This window comes from Heterocephalus glaber, unplaced genomic scaffold (genome assembly GCF_053883595.1).
Source record: "Heterocephalus glaber isolate CG9 unplaced genomic scaffold, H.glaber_assembly_v1.0 deba00000347, whole genome shotgun sequence".
In the NCBI taxonomy this organism is placed as follows: domain Eukaryota; kingdom Metazoa; phylum Chordata; class Mammalia; order Rodentia; family Bathyergidae; genus Heterocephalus; species Heterocephalus glaber.
The window spans coordinates 20,688,567-20,711,549 of NW_028258143.1; the positions used below are offsets into that span (position 1 = coordinate 20,688,567).

The following is a 22,983-nucleotide window of genomic DNA, read 5'->3' on the forward strand; positions in this document are numbered from 1 at the left end:
CTAATGTTCACAAGAATATAGAACAGTAAGAGAATCTAATCAGTGAAGGTGGGCATCCCAATGAATAACATTCTTGGTGATAATTTGGCAACATTTAGTAAAGCTGAAAATACGCATACCTTTTAATCCAGCAATTCAACTCATAGGCAGACACCTTATGGAATATCTTACAAACACACACAGGGGAACTGTAAAAGAAGAGCAACATGGTTTGTTAACTGCAAAAACTGGGAACAACTAACTGTCCATCAACAGAAGAATGAATAAACAAATGATGGCACATTCATACAACAAAACATTACAAACAATAAAAATGAACAGACTAGAACTACATATATCAACATAGACAAATCTCAAAAGTATGATGTTGAGTGAGAAAAAGCAAATTGCAGTGTACACTATCATTTCAACAAAGCTCAAAAACATTTGTTATATTTAAAAGCAGATAATTGGGCCAGGGATTTAGCTCAGTGGTTTCGCTGCCTGCTGCGCAAGCACAAGGACCTGAGTTTAATCCCCAGTACAAAAAAATAAATAAATAATTTAAAAAATTTTTAAATTTAAAAAAATAAAAGCAGATAATTAATTGCTAGTTCTGAGGCAGAGGCAGAATTATGCAACTGGAGAGGGGTACACAGGAGCTTCAGTTATACTGATGACATTCAGTCCCTTAAGCAAGATGTTAGGTATATGGATACTATATTATTATTTATTCCCGTTAGAATGTGTAAAATATTTCAAAACATACACAAATAAGCAAAATTAATTTGGTCTGAAAAGTCTCTGAATTATAGAATGCTTATAAAAATATTTTGCTTAATTTGGGAGAATACACAGCATATTGTGTACAATAGTAAAAGGTCCAACTATTTGAATATATAAAAAATAATTATAAGTAGAATATTATTCATAACTGAGTGGTTTTAAAAGACCTGAATATAGATTTTCCCTAAAAATAATGATTTACCCTATAATCTTGTCTAGAGATTAATAAACTTAGCTGTGTACCCCAGAAAATATGACCCTGGAATCTACCAAGTAAAGCAGTTCAGCATCTATAAAATAAAAATTTTAAACATATTATTATAGATAGATGACCTAGGTAGAAATACTACAGGCAGTCAGATAGGGCTAGGTCCTGGAGAGGGTCAAGACAAAGGTGAAACACACCACAGCTGTACCAAAGACACATCGGCAGAAAACCAGGCCTCCGCTAAAGACAACATGACCAGATCTACATACTTCCTCAAAGAACAAACACTGAGCCTAATGAAGTCTAGATAGACATCAACTACCCCAGTGGGTGACCAGAGACCTCTGGACCTCCCCACTTCCTAGGAGAATCTTTGTTCTTTCCATCCACACTTGTTACGTGACTTGTTTCCCAACTGGACCACCATTACCCAAGTGATATACTTGTAACTTTATTGGATGCTCATGGCTGTAGCCCATGTTGTACTCACATGGATTTCACCCTATAAAGTTCCTCTGTAAAGTGGGGTTCCCCAGGCTACCCACTTGGGTCCCCTCCTGCCCCTCAAGAGCTCTCCTATTAATAAATATCTTCCTACTCTTAACCTCCATTGTTCCTAGGTCTCAGTCTTCAATTTCTAGAGAACAAGAACTTGGCGTATCAGACAGTTAACAGGTTGGGAGATATAATATTTCATATTTCATCTCTGGTATTATTCCCTAAAACACTATTAACATACTTAATGGAGAATAGCTCCTGAGAATGAAGCATTGTATTATAAAAGACTGGTGTGTGTCAGCAGTGTCAACAGATTTGCTACAACTAGGACCACTTCTGCCTCCACTTACCCCCAGACTACACCCACATGCTTTTTACCCCCACATATCCTAGGGAACCTGTAATATAGCCCATGGCCCCCAAAGAGCCTCCAGCTGCACATATTTAAATTAACTATCAACTCTATCTCTTATTGTAACTGTCTGATATGTAGAATGAGAATTTCTTAGAAAGTCCTTCAGTGAATTTAAGAAATTAACATATGTGAAAGTGCCTAGCACTTTCAGACAGCTCCTAGCACATAGGAGGACCTCAGTAAAAAGTAACTGTTTTTATCACTACTATTCTACTTGGGATAGATAGATAGGTTTCAGCATTAAAACAACTCATATAAGTAGCAGGTAAAGATAATAAATTCTCAAGCACAGTGAAATGGATCAAAAAACAGTCCAACCAAGGAGACCCAGCTACTGGCAGATGCATGCCTTATGAAACTATTTTATAACTGTAGGTCTGTTTTGTCACTTAATAAAAATTTTCCCAGATACTGTATTAGAACAGTTGAATTTTTTATATAAAATTCCAACTTTGCATTTGCATGCAATTTTGGTCAACAATTTATTATCATCTTCCTCAGAAGTTTGTTGTAACTTAACTCAGTAAGTAAACAATAGCTTTTCAGAAGGAAATCATGATCTAATTTGACTTAAGCATGGTGGGAAATAAAGCTTGTTAGCAAAGGGAGGTAGCTTACAAACCTAATATTATAGATTATAAATACATTTTTCCCAGAAGGTCTGAAATACTTTAAAAAGTTTTGATCAAATTTAAAGGCCTTTTGACAAATGACAAACAGAAATAAGGTCATGGATAAATTATAAAAATATTAAAGATATAAAACATGATTTCAATAAATGAAAGACTATGTGCTTAAGTATAAAGGTTCATAATTATAAAGAAACCAGTTCTTCCTAAATCTGTAAATTGAATAAAATCACAATCAAAATATGAAGGGGATATTTGAGGAACCTAATACAAATATTTCTAAAATTCATCTGGTCGAATTTATGAGCTCTGCCAACGAAGTCATGGAAGGAAAAAGAGAGGCACCACTCATTATTAATACACATTATAGAGGCCAGAGTGGTAGCTCAGTGGTAGAGGGCTTGCCTAGCACATGCAAGGCCCTGAGCTCCATCCCCACTATCTACCACCACCACCACCTCACACACACACAAATTACAAAGCAATAGTCATACATGAATAAGTTGATATGAGTATCATAATTTCACAAACACCAATAACAAAGATGTCAATGGTAAAATCAACGGTGTAAACTGACAATGGAGCAGTAATAGATAAATTGACAGAAAGTAATATAAAACGGAAATAGACTCAACATTACATAAAATTTAGGATAAAAGTGGCAATTCAGTTGTAGCCAAGGAAAAACTGAAACAAACCCTCCAGCTTTACCTGCTTGTAGAAGACTTTAAAAATCACTACATAGGGCTAGGAATTTAGCTCAGTGGTTCCGCCGCCTGCCTCACAAGCTTAAGGTCCTGAGTTCGATCCCCAGTACCAAACAAAAAATCACTACATAATTTTTGAGGTCATGTAGCCAAGCAATATGTCATTAGTCCCCAAGTAGGTTTGCTGTGGATGACACCACTGAAGTATGCGTTATAATGATGACGATGACCTAGGTTACTTTTTAGGGACTTGAAGGCTGCTTGTGTTGGAAGCACAGACTTCATTTGGGCCTGTGCAGGTGTCTAATGAGTGACTAAAATAGGGTGACAAAGCTTTGCACCTCTGTGTCTGTATTGTCTCTGCCTCCTTTGCTACCTACCTTACCTTTAGGTTAGATTGTTTCTGTTCAACTCTGCATGTAGACATGTTAGTCTTTTACTGAATCTGCTAGGAATTGGTAGCAAAAAGTTGGTTTACTCAAGACTTCCCTAATTAGATCTTTCTCATCTCTTCAAAGCTGAAGATACCAAAATAAGAACAACTGAAATATTTTCAAGATTTACAAAAGCATCATGACCCAGATTGCCAAATACCAGCTTCCACAACATTTCATGCCAGCCTTCCTAAGCCCCACTTCTTTACCCTGTGTCCAAGAATAGAAGAAGCATGAAACAGGCTGAGGGTTCTGAGGGTTTTCTTTGGGCACCACCTTACTATCTTCTTGGTTCTGCTGGCTTATCAAATAAGCCTTTCCCCTGACCCCAAAACCTTGTTTTTGACTCACTAGGCCTCTTCTCAAATGGTGAGTAAATGGATTTGAGTTCAATACAGAGTTCATGGGAGAAGATATTTAATAAACTGGAATTGGGAAAACTGGTTAGACATTTGAGAAAACATAATGCTGGATTCTTACTTACTCTTGATGTAGAAATAAGTTGTCCATGGAGGATATATTTAAATATAACAATAAAATCCTAGAGATGCACCAAAAATAGGTACCTATTTTTATAATGTTAAGGTAAGAAAAGTTTTAAGCAAACAGAAAGCAGAAAACATCAAGGAAAAGGTTGAGAGGTATAAGAAAACAAAAATGAAAGAAAATATCCTAATAGGGCCTGGGATTTAGCTCAGTGGTTTCACCGCCTGCTGCACAAGCACAAGGACCTGAGTTTGATCCCTGGTACCAAAAAAAAAAAAAAAAGAAAAGAAAAAAAAAGAAAATATCCTAATAGTAACATAGGTAAAGGTAACTGTTACAGCTTGCGTCTAGATGTCCCCCCAATGCCTCATGTAGTCATAGATGGGGCTTTTTCAGAAGTGGCTGGATCTAGAGTGTGTGACCCTGGGATTGATTCATGGTGCAATGCTAGGATCAAGGGCCATCAAATTAATAAAAATAAAAAACTGGCCAACTATCAGTGGTTGCAAGGATATGGAAAAATAAATATTTTTATATACTTTGCTAAGAACATGAATGGTACAGCCTTTCTACAGATGAAAAGAGTAATCTAAATAAAAAATTTATATTTTCCTACCCTTTCATATGACAATTATTCTTCTAGTAATTCACCCTGTGAAGATAATCACATCAAATATATTTTAAATCCACAAATTCATAATGATAGTTTTCTAAAAGGCTAATTAGTCACTCAGAAGGCTAGGAGGACAGATTTGGTTGGGGGTTTTTTTGTTTTTTGTTTGTTTGTTTTTCTGAAAATTGGCTGTGGGAGGGGTAAACAAAAAAGAAAACTGAATATTTTTTCTTCCTTTCTTGAAGAGACTATAGTTCGTGGTTATCAAACACCTCTTAAGGAAAAGTTCTTTATAAAAGAATTATCTTTAAAAATTAGAAAAAACAATAGAATTTTAAAATTATTATTTACAAAGATATCAGGACTAAAATAAAACACAATAACTGAAATGCTGGCAAAATTAGATATCTCATTCATTGGTGGAGTGAATACAAAATGGCACGGCCATTCAGAAAAAGAATATGGTAGCTTTGTACAAAACTAAACATATTTATTATATAACGCAGCAATTCTATTCTTGGTCATTTATGCCACAAAATGAAAACTTAGGTTGACACAAAACCTGTATATGAATGCTTATAGCACATCCAAATATAATTCTCAAAATTGAAACAAATGAATGTTCTCTAATGGTTAGAAATACAAATAAAAAGGAATAAACTATTGGTACATGTAACAGTCTGATGGCTCTCAAGAGAATTAAACTGAATGAAAAAAAACCAATTTCAAAGGAGGTACCTATGTAATTTCCTGTATTTTTCTTTATAGTAATAGCAAAATTATAGAAATTCAGAAAGATTAGTATCTCCAGGGTTAAGCAAGGAGAGGGAAAGAGGTGGCTTTGGCTATAAAGAGTAGCATGAGAAATCCTTGTGATGGAAATGTTTTTTCACTGCAAGATCACCTACATTTGTCTACACATGTGATAAAATGCACAGAACTAAATGCATATACACTGACACACACATACATATACACACAGTGTATATAAAACTAGTGAAATCTAAATTGATACCATGGATGGTATCAATGTCAACCCCCTGGTAGTGACAGTAGATTATATTCCAGCCAAGGTGTTATCATTGGAGAAAATGTGAAGAATGTGTAAGGAATTTCTTTGTATTACCTCTTACACATGAAACTACAATTATCTCAAAATAAAAGCTGTCATCCTGAAAACCCTAAAGAAGTAATAAATGCAGGCAATACATAAATGATGGGGTACTAAAACCATCAGGTAAAAACTGATAGGGAACTTTAAAATAGGGATGTATCTGACCACATCTGAAAACAGTAATCAATCTTAATGAATGAATCAAGCCTCCAGATCTCCATTTATCAGCCATGATAGGTTATGGGAGACACGTTAGGACAGCACACAGTGGAAGGCTTTCAGCCAAGTTCAGATGGTGAGAAAGCCCACTGGAAAAATGATTTGGTTTCTTCAACAAATATATCATCCAAGAAATAATGGGGAGGAAGGTTTTAGATTAGAAAAACTTAAACGTATCAACCAATACAACATTTAGACTTTATATGAATCCTGATTTGCATAGTACTAGATAATATTTGGAATTAATGTTAAATCTGTTTATATAGAAAGTATGGTTATATTTTAAGTTCTTATCTTAAAAGATTAAGGATATATAGGTGAACTTATATAATGACTGGTATTTGCTTTCAAATACCCTGGAAGAGGAAAAAAAATATTGGAAGTGTGTATTAAAAGTATAGGGCTCAAGGGCCGGGGATTTAGCTCAGTGGTTTCGTCACCTGCCTTGCAAGCACAAGGACCAGAGTTCAATCCCGGCTACCAAAAAAAAAAAATCCTATTGTATAGGGCCGGGGATTTAGCTCAGTGGTTCTGCCACCTGCTTCGCAAGCGCAAGGACCCAAGTTCGATCCTTGGCACCAAAAAAAGGAAAAAAAAAGAACAGGACTCAAACTGGGCAGGTAGTTCAGTGGTAGAGCATGTGCCTAGCATGTGTAAGACCTTGGGTTCAATCCCCAGCACTGCAAACAAACAAATACACCTCCCTATTCTACATTTGTATATGCTTGAAATTTTTCATAACAAAAACATTTTAAGAGAGTATATGAATATAAATATGTGCATTGGAGGAAGATTTTCTTTCACTGAAATGTTTCTACTCATTTACAAAATTATAATCTCTCTAATATCAATGAAAAATTAGTTAAGTAAAGTATGTCACACATAAATTAAAGTGCCCTGCATATACTAATACATCTATGGACACTGCCATGGTTTGGACATAGTTTGAGTGTGTCCCTTGCAGGGTTCATGTGTTGTAAGGCTGATTGTCACAGTGCGGTCATGTAAGGGAATGGTGAAAGCTTTAAAAGACGGAGCCTAGGATGGAGGTGTAGCAAAGTGATAGTGCATGCTTAGCATGCAAGAGGCCCTGGGTTCAATGCAGTTATACTCCTGATATGTACTGACAGATATCAAATCAATCCAGTGTTTGGCAGTCAGAGCCACCAGAAGCATGTCACATGTACAGAAGGAGTCTGAACTTGTCTAAGCTGACACAAACGGCTTCCCACACTCAGCCACTCCCTGACTCTTGGACACAATTTGTCATCACTACAACCTATTTTTCACACACTCCTCCAGTGACAATGCAACTCATGGCTCCCAAGTCATACCTTTCCTCTCCTGGCTTGCCTCCAAACCCCATCCACCTCACCCTCTTCACTTCTCAACTAGGCATGCTTCCAGACTCAGCCAAGGAACCATCTTCTGCAGGGCACCTTTGAGGTCATCAGCCGCTCCTCTAAGGCTGAGCTATGTCCGCTGCCATCTTGAAGTCACTGTTGAAGGGGCCAAGACAGCAGGCTTCTTGAAAGAAAGAACACTGTGTGGTTTATATTCCTTTACCCAACCATAGGTCCACCAGAGGCTGAGGAAAACCTGAATTCTTCCTTTTCCTGAATGGAAAAATGTAATACTAAAGACTGGGGCCCAGGGAAAAGTTTAAGTGCTGAGTAGAATCTTTACCTAACATGCTCAAGAGTCTGGAATCCCAAGAAAGAAAGGAAGGGAGAGAGGAAAGGAGGAAGCAAGAAAGCAGAGGAGAGAAAAAGAGGGAGGAGAGACAGGGAGAAGAGAACAAAAGGAGGAGGAAGGAAGAAGGGAGAAAGAAAGAAAAAGAGAGAAAATGAAGCCTCAGACCTGGGGAAAAAGATATTAGTTCAAAATATCAAAACATTTTTAAACCAAAATTAATACTTAAATATCAACAACTCAGTTCTCTTCATAATTACATGTATGTTCAATTTAATGTGCAAAAGGAGTGAATTTTAATAATATAATGCAGGGTAGGGCTTTGAAAAGTAAGAATACCTGGGGCTTAGAAAGGTTTTTAAACATCCCTACCTAAAAACAAGTTTGAACTGGTACCTTATGGAGCAGACAGCCAGTTCTCCAAAGTATCACTGCATCAGAGCAGCCCAGTGTCCCTTTCCTGGTCCTTACTGGGAATTAAGGGCTGCTTTTCTGGTGCAGACACCAACACAGTAAAGAAGGATTCATGGCTTGGGAGTCTTCAGCCCTTCAGCTGATACGGGCCTTCAGCCTTCAGTACTCAGAGTCTACAGTAGAAATTCACAATCCAGGAAAGCCAGGACAAGCTGCCATGAGGCTGCCTAACCCTCCCAATGATGCATGGGAAACCATGGCAGAGCTCACAACTGAAGAGCCATAAACTAGCAAGGTGACTCCAGGAGAAAAAACTAGCATATTACTTAAAACCTCAGAGGTTAGGATTACAATAAGCACAAACATGTGTGCTCACAAAATACTTGATTGTTGACTTTAGATTAATCTCTATCAACTCAAAAAGAAAAAAAGCCAAACATGTAAGTACAGTTCATGCTGGTTATTCACAGTAGTTACTTTAGTCTATAAAGTTGGCTGTGAAGAGTGAATTAGAAAATCCTGAACTATTGCTCCTAGGAGAAACAGTTAGGTTCCTGGGAGCCTCTGGTCATGAGAGTTTTGTCAGTCATTCATAGCCTCACTTCATGCATGTTCTGTTTACAGATATTTTATATGATATACACTGTCAATTCATTAACATCAAATTCACAGCCAACAGCACTGTAACTTCCATCTGAACAAAGCCTATCTTACACATGTTTTCTCCATAAGGCATATCACATCCTTCTTGCACTTTAGGACACTTGACAGCACTTCAGCACTACACTTAAGGGCATTATCCTATCAGCAGAATCATCAAAAATGAGCAAAATATGGGCACAAACTGGATACTTGTTTAGAGTATGAGAGCTAAAGAAAAAAGGCAAAGCACTGGCTTGTTTGACCTCAGCTGGGAACATAAAACATTGGGAAGACTCAAATTTTTCACTGCTCTGCAATCTTCAAAGATGACTGACAAAGTACCTTGAATATTGCTTTTGGGATTGGATTACAGGTATATTCCAGTGAGGAGGTGAATTTACAAACACAGAATCTGCTCAATAATTAAGACGGACTGTCTTACCAAGTAACAGTCTATTTGCTTTCCACCATTTACTTTGCTTTTTATAACAAGGTCTTGCTATCTTTTTTTTTTTTGGTACTGGGGATTGAACTCAGATCCTTGTGCTTACACAGCAGGTGGCGAAACCACTGAGCTAAATCCCCGGCCCCAGTCTTGCTATCTTGTACAGTCTAGTCTTGAACTCGTGGGCTCAAATGACCCTTCCAGTTCAGCCTCCTGAGTGCTGAAACTATAGGTGTACACCACTAAGCCTGGCACTGCTTTCCAGTGTTTGAAGCAAGGATGTTCTTGGCCTATTCCTAAGAAAATGGAACCCAAAATGAGCTATTAGAAGTTTTAAGAGTAGGAAAAGCACTCAAGGACCAAAGCAGCTATCATGGGGCCGGGGATTTAGCTCAGTGGTTTCACCGCCTGCTGCACAAGCACAAGGACCAAAGTTCAATCCCCAGTACCAAAAAAACCAAAAAAACAAAACAGCTAACATGGAGATTTCTACAATGAGTGGACACAGCAGCACACTGGCTAACCTTCCCTAGTTTAACCAGCAGGTGCCTAAGAAGTGGGATGTATAACAGATTTTAACAACTCCTAGAGGGAATCACTTTGTAAAACTGAAATATTTTATAGTTATACCTAATCCCTCTCTTTAAGTATTATAAAGTCAAACTAGGTCTGGTGGCATAGACTTGTAATTCCAACACTCTGGTTATCTAAAGCAGGAGGATCACAGGTTCAAGCCCAGCTTGGGCAACTTAGTGACTTTTCAAGACCCAGTCTCAAAATAAATTTTTTTTTAAATGGGCTGGAGATATAGTTCAGTGCAAGGGCCCTGGGTTCAATCCCCAATACCACATACACACACACACATACATACGGAAAGTACTGTAAAACCAAAACTGTCATATACGTTTGCTTTACAGCCAGTCTTAACACTATGAAAAAGGCACAGCTTTCAAAAAGCACAGCTCTCAAAAAGCACAGCTAGAAAGACACAAAATTATTGTGTATATTACTCACCCTAAATACTTAATTTTCCTCTGGATTAAGGAACCAATATTATAGGTCAAAGAGTCCATTGCCTTCCTTTTAGAACAAGAAAATAAATAGGGTAAAAAATAGTTTTTTGTTCTCCTATGTGAGGTAATTAAATCAACACAGATGGCCAGGGAGAAAAATAGAGTAAGCTGGGGCATGGTACTGGACACCTATAGTCCCAGCTACTCCAGAGACTGACAGAGGAGGAGCGCTTGAGCCCAGAAGTTGGAGATCAGCTTGAGAAACATAGTAAAAACTCTTCTCAAAAACAAAGTAAAAAGTATAGATAGAGTTCGGCTAGAAGAAAAATGCAAATGATTCGGAAATTGCTCCTTAACTTTTTTTTCCCCAGTACTGGGAATCAAACTCAGAACCTTGGGCTCACATGGCAGACATGATGCCACTAAGCTAAATCCCTGGCCTTAATAATTTTGAAGTAAGTTAATTCTTATGTTCTAGTAAATGTCATTCAAACATGTCATTTTACTTTAAAAAACTGTTTAAGGTTACCGATGGTGGGGGAACCTACATTCTTTTTATTACCCTTCCTAGAAATACTCAGCAGCGAGCATACTGCTGGTAGGAAAATAAATGTTTATCTTTTAAAGAAAACCACCATGGCAAGTTAATAACTTTACATAAAATTTCGGTTTAAAGTTCAAAAGAATGACAAACTATAATCAATTCACATTTAAGATTATGACTAATACCAAATTTATTTCAAAAGATTTTTGAAATATGCTTTCTATATCCTTTTAAATTCTGTAAAATCCATAGTAATGTCTCCTAGATCTTGATATTATAATTTTAAAAATGTATAATTGATATTGTGTAACAGGAAGAAAAGGTTTAAAGGAGTAGGGGAAGTTGGAGGGGTAGGGGAAAGGAAAAAAGGGAAAAGAAAAAATATGAGAAAAGGAAAAAAATGGAAACAAAGTCTTTGCAAATAGGGAAGGGTGGAGGGGGTAAAGGGAGGGCACGGGAAGGGGAAAAAAAAAAAGAACCAAGATACTCATGTAAAGGTACAAGATCCCAATGATGAATCTAACTGCATTTTATACTGAAAATGTACCAATAAACTTAATGGGGAAAAAAAAAGATTATGACTAATAGGAAGATGTCAATTCCACTTTAATCTTTTTTTAATCTTTATATGGAGAAAATTTTGTTCTAAAAGTGGATCGTGGTAACAGTAAAAAAAAAATTGGTCATTACAACAAAAAGAAAAAAATTACAAAAGTTTGCTTTAAATATTTTCAAAAGCATGATTTTTAAGATATGAAACTATACACAAGGACCTGTGAGGACTAAGCAAAACATCTGATAACTCCTTGGCCTTTTTTTAGTTTACTTGCATATTATAGACCAAAGTGCCATTATACTAAAAAGATCAGGTTAATCATCTTTCACTGATATAAAACTTTGCAGAAAGATAACTGGAACACACTAACTTATGAATAATTTTAAAGTCTTCTACCTAAACTGTTTTAGATCAGTTTTTTTAAAAATCTTCTACCTGTTGGTGGTGTAAGTATCCTAGCAGGTTCAAAATAAATATTAGCTAAATCTGACAACTACATATATCCTTCTCTATGCTATCACTAATTTACCACATGATGACCTAAACAGCTGGACATGCCTAAGAACAAGTCATAATCAATGCTAAATAAATAAACCTGAGGTTACTATTCCACCCAGCATTACCATCCACAGACTTTCAATTTAGGACAAGTACACAAAACCATCATTTGTTTTCTCTGCTCAAGGCATGTAAGTCTCAAAAAATAATTCTGAGTGGCTGAGTTTCCAAAGTGTTGGATACTTCATTTTTTGCAAAGAATATTTCATATTCTTTTCCTTAAGATAGGCATACTGAATATAAATTCTATTTTTTGATTCATAATCATCAGAAAGAATGTTGATTATTGTACTATGTATTGGAGAACATTTCTCCATGGGTCTCTTACAGTTCTGCATGTATTATAGCAGACATGCTTTTCATCCAGCCCACTAAGACAGATTTCATATCCCCCACTAAAAGAGGGCAAGTTGTTTACTCTCCAGTAAAATAAAGATAATATCTCCCTCCAAAGTAAAGCTGCTTAATGACCTTTATGAAGAATCTAGACTGCCTAAACTTGGAGCTCCACAGCTGTGACATCTACATTGACTCTGTGGAACTATGGAGCAAAGTGAAACTGTTCTAGATAAGAAGCTCATGTTGTTGGCTGTGCCATCAGAAATAGAGGCCTTTGTCTCTGACCCAGTTGTTTCCTGCCATCAGCAAGATCTGGATTACCAAATGTGGTGCTACAACTATGACACAAACCCACTACCTGTGCAGCATCCATTGAGGGCCCTCATCAGTGTTTCTGTGGGACTTATGGAGGGAAAGGAACTGATAGAAACATGAAGCTTGTTAAAACAAATAAGAAGGAAGTGGTAAGTCTGAAGTTGTTTCTATAACCACAACTCTTACATATGTAACTGGGACTAACTTGCAAACATTTCTTGTAACTAACTTATAAGCAGAAATAAAAACAACATAAACTACAAGTCTCAGCCCGCCACAACCAACAAACCAGACAGTTGATTATACAACCAGAGATATCCCCTAAACATCTAAATAAGACAACAAATGTTTCATTATACCATACCCTAATAAACCAAACACCTAGATGTAGTCAATTGGATGATGTCTCCATTTTGTTTTTATGTTTAATCTACAAAACCTTGCTGCTCACTCTGCTAAAGTGGAGCTCCCTGAATCACCTTTCTGTTGCTGCCCAATTAATGACTCATTCTTTGTTCAAATAAACTGGTAAATTTTGTCTAGTTTTTCTTTTAACAAGCTTATGCTCACATGCCATAAATAACACAGTCCTTTGTCTCAAACCCACGTTTTGTGTCTTCAATAAGCACCTAGTGAGCTGCCAGCAGACTTGTCAGTTTGCAAGCAGGGTAAAATCTCAGGCCCTTCAAATCTTGACAGTTGGTGAAACGGATGGGATGCTGACAGAGACATGACTTTCCAGAACAGAAAAGACAAAAGTTCTCAGGTTTAGACATGAGAAGTTTCCATAAGATCCAGCAGCAAATGTTCTTGCCCAAGTGGTGTAGAGGTGTAGAGGACATTCAATAATGTCTAGCCGATGAGTAGCAAAAGGTAGATTTGAAATAGGCTGCCCAGAAGGCCTTTGACTGTTGCCCCGCTACCCCTGAGTGGGAGGAAGAAAGGATATTATCATGACAGTGAGGCAGCCCCATGGCACCCAGTGAAAGGCAATGTGGCTGTAGCTAAAAAAATACAGGAATCTCCAAAGCTGAAACAAATAATGTCAGCAGTGAGATGCATCTTTGCATGAATGAAAAGTCCATTAGCTTGGACTATGAGTAACCACCAGACTACCTGAGACTGACAGTAAAAATACCTTGATTACTGAAGCAAGACCAGTCTCCCTCCACATCCCCTTATCTCCTCCCTTGTCCTCTACCCTGACATCTGCTCTAAGAAGAAAAATTATTATGAGTGGCCATAGTATCCCTGGCCCACGAGGGACTAAAAGCCAATGCACTCATCCAAGTATGTTGTAGAACTTGAGAAAGGGGACTCAAACTTTCATAACTCTGTGGATACAGGCACCCAAGTCACCATCACGGCCCTGGGGGAAGTGGTACTTAATTCAGCTAATGGAGTCTGAACATTTGAGAAGTGTTAGTCAGCTTTCCACTGCTAAAATAAATACCTGAGATGATGAACTGATAAAGAGAAAAGGTTTGTTTCAGCTTACAGTCTGAGAGGTTTTAATCTATGATGGGTTGGCCTGGCTGCTTTGGTGACACATCATGGTGGCACATCATGTGGCAAAGCAAAACTGCTCACCTCGTGGAGAGGGAGGGAGAGAGAGAGAGAGAGAGAGAGAGACCAAGATCCCACAATATCCTTGAAGGGCACATCCCCAAGGACTCATCCACCCACTAGGCCTCATCTTTCAATTTTTCCACTACCTCTTAGTAGCACCAAGCTGAGGATCAAGCCTCTATTATAAGAACCATTAGAGGACACTCAAGATCCAAACCATTACCAGGGAAGAAAACAAACCTGACCTAGTGGAAAAGGTCATTCACAACAATTCAATGTATTGTTGCAGTTTCTGCATCTGAATATATAGTAGGAAGTGACGCATTATAGATCAGTGATGATGAAACTTGGAGTCCAAGTGCCCAAACTGCAACTCAAAACCCACTTATTTATGGCAAAGTGCCAACACTGCAATTAAACCTGAATAGTGTAGTTTTAGTTTAGAAAAAAAGCAACTTGTACATTAAAAGAAAATCACAGTAACAGAGCTTTCAATGATACAAATAGACCACTGTGGCACCCATGCAATAGGTTTGGCATCACTGTTACAGATCTTTGCACTTCCTTGCCCATGATGCCAGAGGGTGACTCTTCAATCAGGAAGAGCTGCAGGACAAACTCCCTGCCATTTGGCACCAGTGGGTGAGTCAGAACTAAACCAGTTACCCCTAACTTCTAATGTTCCAAGTTTCAATTACATAAAATGATGACTTGCTCATTGCCAAGTCAGAAAACTCAGTGTCAATGGTCCTGACTTGCTGTGATCACACCTCCATCATCACCCAGCTGCAGTTGGATTCACAATGCCCAATCCCTTTGGCCATCAAGGAAAAATGGCTGATTCTTTAGCCTCTCACCACCAGGAAGGAAGCCTGACACCCTTTGGGATTCTAGGTACTGAAGTCAGTATGTGCCTGGGATGGCTCTGTGATGTGTCTGCTGGGCCAGGATGAACTACAATGTTCAAAACTGCTCTTCCTTCCCCTTGATCCCCACCACCTGGGACAACAAGCTCAGCTCATGCCTGCAGAGCACAGCATGTCCAAATTGGTCTTTCATAACTTTCAGCCTGGACTTCAGATCTGCTTAATCAACAACACTCATAATTAATAAGCCAATTTCTCTGTGTGTGTGCATGTGTTTGTATGCATACAGATGTGTTTCCCCGACACACACTAGTTTTGCTTCTCTGGTTGAACCCTGACTGAGACATTTCACACTTGGACATTCTACTTAGTGCTTTATGTTGGCTAATCCACAAACCAGCATCCTGAATGGTACCCAAACAAGCTAGCTATACTAGAAGCTATGCAGCAAGCAGTAGCATATTCTCTACCTTTAGGAACCCACAACCTAGATGTCCCTTCTGAGGCACCTGTCTTCGTGGCTGATGATTTTACCAACTAGATCCTCCAGCAAAGGAAAGCAGCCTCTACCCAGAAGTGCCCCTTAGGATTTAAACTCCTTGCATCCCTGACACAGTCACCAAATACACCCCATTTGACAAGCAGCTGTGAACTTACTATCAAGTTCTTGCTAAAACTGAACATCTGACTCATGAAGCCTGTGATTCACTCTTTAGCCCATTTTGGAAGAAGTTGATTCTAACTCAGTGCTAACTAGGTAGGAAGGGCCAAACAAGTTCACCTGTCATATGGAAATTATATATTCAAGAACAGGGTTAGCTACCCAGCAGCATATCAGCATTATGTGGAAAAGTGCCAGTTTTCCCTTTGGGAAAAACTTTATTACCCTCTCCATTACCTAAAGAAAGGCTGCTGCTTCCTTAGGACACTCCATTCAGTAGGTTCCCCTTAGTGCCCAGGCCTCATTCCCAGGTGGTTTGGCTAAGCTGGAACCAAGGGCATCTACCAGGCTGCTGTGGCTATTCACCCTTAGTTCCAGATATGAAGAGCTGAAAATGGATTTAGTCAACTGGCTCAGTAGACAGACTCCCCTAAAACTTCTATGCTGAAACCTAATACCAATTTGATGGTATTAGGTAGTAAGGCCTTTGGGAGATGATTAAGTTCTAAGACTGGAGCCTTACTGAACGGGATTAGCATGTTGTAGGAGGCCCAGAAAGCTGCCCTACCCCTGCTAATACATGAGGACACAGTTAACAGAAGTCTCCATCTATGAACCAGAAAGCACTCATCAGATACCAAATCTTCCAGAACCTTCATGTTGGGACTCCACAGCCTCCAGAACTATGAGAAATAAACTGCTGTTGCTTACAAGCTACCCAGCCTCTGATATTCTGTCACAGCACCCTATGCAGACTAAGACAATGTGGGACTCTAATCCATCATGACTGGTATCCTTGCATGACACCCATGTACAGAGACACATGGGTAGAATGCCATGGGAAGGCAGGGTATTGGGAGTAACTCACCTACAAACCAAAGAACACTGGTGCCATCAGTAACTAGGAGAAAGGCATGGAACAGGTTCTCTCTGAGCCCTCAGAAGGAACCAAGCCTACATACACCTTGATTTTGGACAGCTGGACTCCAAAACCATGAGACAGTACATTTCTGTTGTTTTAAGCCATTCTAATTTTAATATTTTATTTCAGCAGCCCTAGGAAACCACTACAAATGCCAAATTGGAAACATGTAAGTGAAAGGACCTTTTAGAGGTATGAGGAGGACAAGGGAGGACATGAATGGGGGAAGTTTTACTATTATGATTCCTTGTTTAAACTAAAACTTTCATTTTTTTAAATGTATAACTTTATTATTATTCATTAAACACACATATACAAAAATTAAAATTATTCAAAGAAAAGCAATGCAAGGGAAAAAATTATGATAATATTCAAATATAATAGAACTCAACCAAAGCAAAACTGAAAAGTACTTAAACATTCTTCCATATAATTTTTAAAAACATCTCAAGCATTAACAAGACATCAAAGGATGTGGTTTGTTTTAGAAAGATTTTCAAAACTAATATTGAACAAATAGTGGTCTGGGAAAAGAATTCTAATTAGCTAGTAGACTCCACATGGGCCAAATTTTTTAAATTTAAATTTCAATAGTCATGTAACACGTGATGGAAATATAATCTGACAAATATGTTATTAGGCAGTTTCATCCATGTGTACTGCAAAGTACCACATAGAGTGCCAGCTTCTAAGTGCAAACTGAGAAGGTATACGTCAATCATCTGTGATGGCCCCTTGATATTATCCAAATACACAGTTAAACACGAGATACATGAGGCTACCATTGGCATAGCAGCACAATGTTTTACAGTAAACTCTTTTATATAAGTAGGATTATGCTCTAAAGGATGAAAAGCACAGCAAGTTATGATAAGTACATAAAAGAGTAACGGTCATTTATCACACTATCAAGTAGTGTTTACTGTACATAGTTGTATGTGCCTCTGGAAACACACCCTTCTCTCCTTTGATCTCAGTGACTCTTCCTTCCCAACCCACTGATGAGCTCCAGCCTAGTCTCTATCTGCATCTCTTCCTATACTTTTATTTATTTATTTTTTTATTCTTTTATTGGTACATTTTAGGTATACAGTACATTTACATTTCTCATTGGGATCTTGTACCTTTACATGATCTATCTTGGTTCTTATTTTTTCCCCATTCCCTGCCCTCCCCTCACCCCCTCCACCCTTCCCTATTTATAAAGACTTTGTTTCCTTTCTTTCTATTTCTCATAATTTTTCCTTTCCCTTCTTTCCTTTCCCCTACCCCTCCCACTTCCCCTACCCCTTTGGATCTTTTCTTCCTATTTTGTATTATCAATTATTCATTTTAATCATTGGTACATTTTAGGTATACAATATGACATTCATCATTGGAAATTTGCACCTTTACATAATCTCTCTTAGTTCTTATTTTTCCCCCTTCCCTTGCCCTCCCTTCAAGCCCTCCATCCCTCCCTATTTACAAAGACTTTGTTTCCATTTTTCCATTTTCTCATATTAATTCCATTCCCTTTCCTTTCCCCTACCTCTCCTACTTCCCCTTCCCTTTGCCCCTTTTCTTCCTATTCTTTCTATACTTTTAAACACAATCTATCTATGGATTCTTTCCAGATTCCAGCCTGTAATTCTGATCTCTCCCCTTCCCCTCCTGCCACCCCCTACCCCTTTGAACCTTTTCTATTTCAAATTATCAATTATTTGTTTTAGTCATTTTAATCCTTAATTACACTTTCAGTTTCTCACACTAGAGAAATTATTCGGTATTTACACATGTGTGTCTTATTTGTTTTACTTAAGAGGATGGCCTCATTTTGAAAGTAACCTAATTATTAAAATATGGACTGCAATTACAGTGAGGCCTCATTACCAACCCCCCCCATGAATGCAAATATCTACTATCCCAATCCATACTAAAAAGAATGAAATAGGGCCAAGATTTAGCTAAATGTTTCCACCACCTTCCTTGTAAGCGCAAGGTCCTGAGTTTGATCCCCAGTACCAACAACAAAAAAAGAATGAAATAGTCCCTGGCAAAGTATAATGTAGTCAATGAAAACAGCCACAGTCTCCTTGGTCTCAATAATATGACTTTATTATAAGAATTATGGTCTCTACTTTGAGAAATTTACATTAATGATAATGATATAAGCTATGTAGAATGTCAAACATGGTGCTAAATGCTTCTATAATCCTCACTTAACAATCCAGTAAAGTAGGAATTATTACCCCCATTTTGCAGATGAGAAAATGAAGAATGTGTGCATTAAGAAGAATGCTATTTTAACAGCAGAGCCAAAACAGGTTTCTGACTTCTGTCAAGAACTACCCACTATATTATACTAATAAAGCATTTGACACACTCACTATAAAGAATAACCAGTTTCAGGGGCAACCCACTTTCTGGTCCCACTTCTGTCTCTCTTAGAAGCTTTGTTTCTCTCAATAAAACTTGCACTTCAGGGTCAGGGATTTAGCTCAGTGGTTCCGATGCCTGCCTCACAAGCACAAGGTCCCAAGTTTGACCCTGGTACAAAAAACAAAACAAAACAAAAACTTGCACTTTGGATATCTGGCAGGTTTGGGAGTTGCATCTCTTCCCTTGTATCATTTTGGAGGTTTTCCACCAAGATTACTGTGAGGTAAGATTTTGCTTTTGTTCCATAGATTCTAATTTTGGTCTTTTTGCTTCATAGACTGTAACTTTTTGTTCCATAAATTCTGGCCTTTGTTTTAGCTTTTTGTTTCAAAAGTGTCTTAATCTTAAATTGTATGTTTTACACATTTACAAATTTGTTTTTCTTATGCATTGTCCTTTGTTAAAATTACATTTTATTCTTGTTTTGTTATGTTGCATTTGGACTTAGTTGCTTAAGAATGTTGTAAAATGGGTCTCATAAAATCGTATCAGATAAAGAGAGTTCAGGTTTTTATCTATCCCTTATAGAATGCCAAACAGTGGTTACTCTGCCAGCTAGTAATTGCCTTTAGGGCAGCTGCCACTCTCAAAGCAGAGGACAGGTTTCTCCATTTGCCCCCTGGTAATCCCCTCTCCCATTGACACCAATGGCTGATGGAACTGAGGTGACAACTGAGGGGTCATGGCCAGGGCTACCCTCTGGCAGATACCCCGAGGTTCCTCAGAAGAAACTAGCTTCTGACAGGCCGTCCAGGTGGTCAGGAGAAAATCTACACATCTCATTCCTATTTGGATTCCTCAGTGAGGTAAAAGGGGAACTCTGTCAGTGATCATCAGATACCCTCTGTCTCAAGAGTGATCTGAAGCAATACTGTCAGAGCCCTTTCTTAAGCCTCTGGTAAGAGTTGAGCACAGGCTGCAGACAGGCAGGTCTGTGCACGCCCTACCAAAGTCCTGAGTCACGCAGAACATGCAGAATCAGCCCACACCCTGGCAAAAATCTGCTGGACCCCCACCCCCGCTCCTCTGAACAGCCACCTGGTTCCACACTACAAAGACGCAGAGGACACCGGACCACCAGATCACGGTACTGAGTCCCACTGCTCCCAGCCCAGAGGTAGGGGCTTATAAGCCACCCTCCCACTGCTCCTGGTCCAGAGGAAGGGGCTTCCCGGCCACCATCCCTCCCACTGCTCTGGGCCCAGAGGTAGGGGCTGCTGAGCTGCCATCCCACTGCTCCTGGACCAGAGGAAGGGGCTTCCCAGCCACCATCCCTCCCGCTGCTCCCAGCCCACGGGAAAGGGCTTTTGGGCCACCATCCCTACAGCTGCTCCCAGCCTCTGTCCCACCTCACCCAGCTCAGAGGAGGTAATCCATGCAGGTGCCAACAGCCACCCCCCGCCAGTGGAAATGAGAAAACACGTAAATAAGTCTCAAAGCCAGACTTTCAGATCACCTACAGCAACCCCAAAGGGAAATAAGATGGAACACTCTGATACTCAACCACCTGGACTCCCTGAACTGGCAACAAAAGGGGACCTGGAAAAAATGAAATCAGAAATAATTTCTCAGATAACAGGAGAAATTGTGCCCCTAGTGCAAGACATGATTAATAAATCTAGAGAGGAGCTCAGGAACATGATGGAATCCCAACATAGGAAACAAATGGAATCCATAAAACAGATGCAAATAGATTTTCAGGACATGAAAAACTCCATTGAAAGTCTACACAGCAGAATGAGCCAATGTGAGGACAGAATTTCAGATATAGAAGATAAGATTGCAATTAGTGACCAGGAAAAGAAAAATTGCTTCAAAATTGTAAGGGAACATGAGAAATCAATCCAGCAGCTGCTAGATGATGCAAAGAAGAATAACATAAGACTGACTGGAGTCAATGAAGAAACAGGAGAGAGTGCAGATGACATAAAAAATGTCTTCACAGAAATAATGGCAGAAAACTTCCCAAGCAGGGGAAAAGAGCTTGACATACAGATAAGTGAGGCATATAGGACTCCAAATAGCCTTGATCAAAAAAAATCTACACATAGGCATATAATTGTTAAGATTCCAGAAACTCAACAGAAGAACAAAGTTCTCCAAGCAGTTAGAGAAAAGAAACAAATCACATACAAAGGAAAGCCCATCAGAATCGCAGCAGACTTCTCAACACAAACCATCAAGGCAAGAAGAGCTTGGAGTGACATATTCCAAGCCCTAAAACAGCCTCCATTTTAAAACAATTAATATCTTTATTTTCAAAGTCATATTCATTGGACTTACTGTTTTGTAGCTAAGTGAACAGTTAAAAGCCTTTACTGTTATTTAAAATACCATATGCATGACTACTTCCATTTTTCTCTTGCAAGATTTTCCTCTAGGATCCTCTGCTTCATGTGATAAAATCCTGATGAACTTAAGATACTGGTGGAAGGATTTATTCTGTTTTTTCAGTTAACTCGGCACTGACTAGGTGACTTAAACTGAAAATCTTTTCAGAGTATTACTACTAAATATAAATAGGATATTTTGGGGTGTAGGTGATCACCTTGTTTAACATTATATAAAGTTATACAAATAAATGTGAACTCCTAGGCATTAAGAAGTTACGTGTTTAGCCATAAACCAAAGAACAAGAGCAACCAAAAACTTAAGTTTTAGGTCACTTTACCATGAACTAAACATTCTAGAAATCTGATTGTGTCTGTACCAGTTTGTGTACTCTGTGTAAGAATATATGCATTTCTCTTGTAGCCACATCACGAATATTTTAATGTCCCTGTGTACTAAATGACTACTCATCAAGTATGCAGAATTTCCCAGAGGAAATAAGAGAGCTGATATACTTATGAAAGAAAATGTCCTCAGCATGGTGACTGGTTGTCATGTAAAATAATCATACAACATTTCAGAACTAATATCTTGACAACTGTATTTTTTCATTCGTAATTTTCTTTACTGTTTTCAATCTCTATGTGATCTTGATATAGCTTATTCCTGTCCACAACTGGTTTAATTTCTTCTTGATAAAATATGTCCTATGTACTTTTATCTCAGACACATACACACATATCTATGATTAATCTTATAAGAGAAAAACACAGAAATCGTTAATGTTACCAAAGAAAATATGGCTAAAGTACTCCATCAAAATAAGCAATGACATAATACTGAGAGTGGCTTGTTGTTCAACTGTTGAAGAAAACAACTATATTTAGTGTGATTATCTTATAGTCTATATAAGTTGATGTTATTTAAAGCTTTGTTAACTATAGCTTTATATTTCTGAATACTAAAACCTTTAACATCGATCACTATTGTGTATGCTCTTAATAAAACTTATAGCATATTTTATTGTAAAAGAAAAAGTACCAAATAATTCATTGTTTGTATCTACAGAACTTAAGTCCTGAGTTAAGTAAGTTGTCATTAAACAGTAGCTTCAGAAATTACCCAAACTGGTTTGCCACTGGAAGACCTACAAAAATGTGTTGTGTGTTAGGCAGGTATACAAATCAGTTATTTCCATTCTTACCATTCTTGTTTGTAAGACACTACATTCAAAGCACTGGGAAACATGGGTCTTTCATTTCCTTTTCTCCCCCTCCATCCCTCCCCCTGCCCTGCACTATGTTGTTCCTCTGGTTTTAATGCTGCATAAATATGCATTGTCTCATGCCTGTTTGCTGTGGATGCTGTGTGCTAAGTTGTAACAAAATGTTACTTCTTTCGTTATCTGTATATAGCTGTTTGCTTTAAATTAGTAGATTCTGAAATACCTTTTCTTGCATATCTAAAATAAAAGTACTGCATGTACTTCAAAAAAAAAAAAAAAAAAAAACAGCCTCCAACCCAGATTGATGTACCCTGCAAAACTATCTTTCAAAATAGATGGAGAAATAAGATACTTTCATGACAAAGAGCACCTTAAGAACTTC

The 22,983-nt window shown here is 38.2% G+C and overlaps 1 protein-coding gene across 5 annotated transcripts in view; it reads right to left on the bottom strand.

Moving 5' to 3' along the window:
* CUNH2orf76 (chromosome unknown C2orf76 homolog) overlaps positions 1-22,983 on the bottom strand; it is a 97,003-nt gene that overhangs the window by 44,704 nt on the left and 29,316 nt on the right. For 3 of the 5 annotated variants that reach the window (XR_015446164.1, XM_087197997.1, XM_087197990.1), the window contains 2 exons: positions 7,423-7,587; positions 120-188 (listed from right to left, as the gene is read on the bottom strand). Coding sequence is in view for 2 of the 5 variants with exons in the window: in XM_087197997.1 (XP_087054123.1) it covers positions 120-188; positions 7,423-7,454 (101 nt within the window). In the remaining 3 variants the exon portion in view is untranslated. Of the gene's footprint in view, positions 1-119; positions 189-7,422; positions 7,588-22,983 lie in introns of those variants that run through there. The other 2 variants (XM_087197998.1, XM_087198002.1) reach the window with 1 other exon arrangement.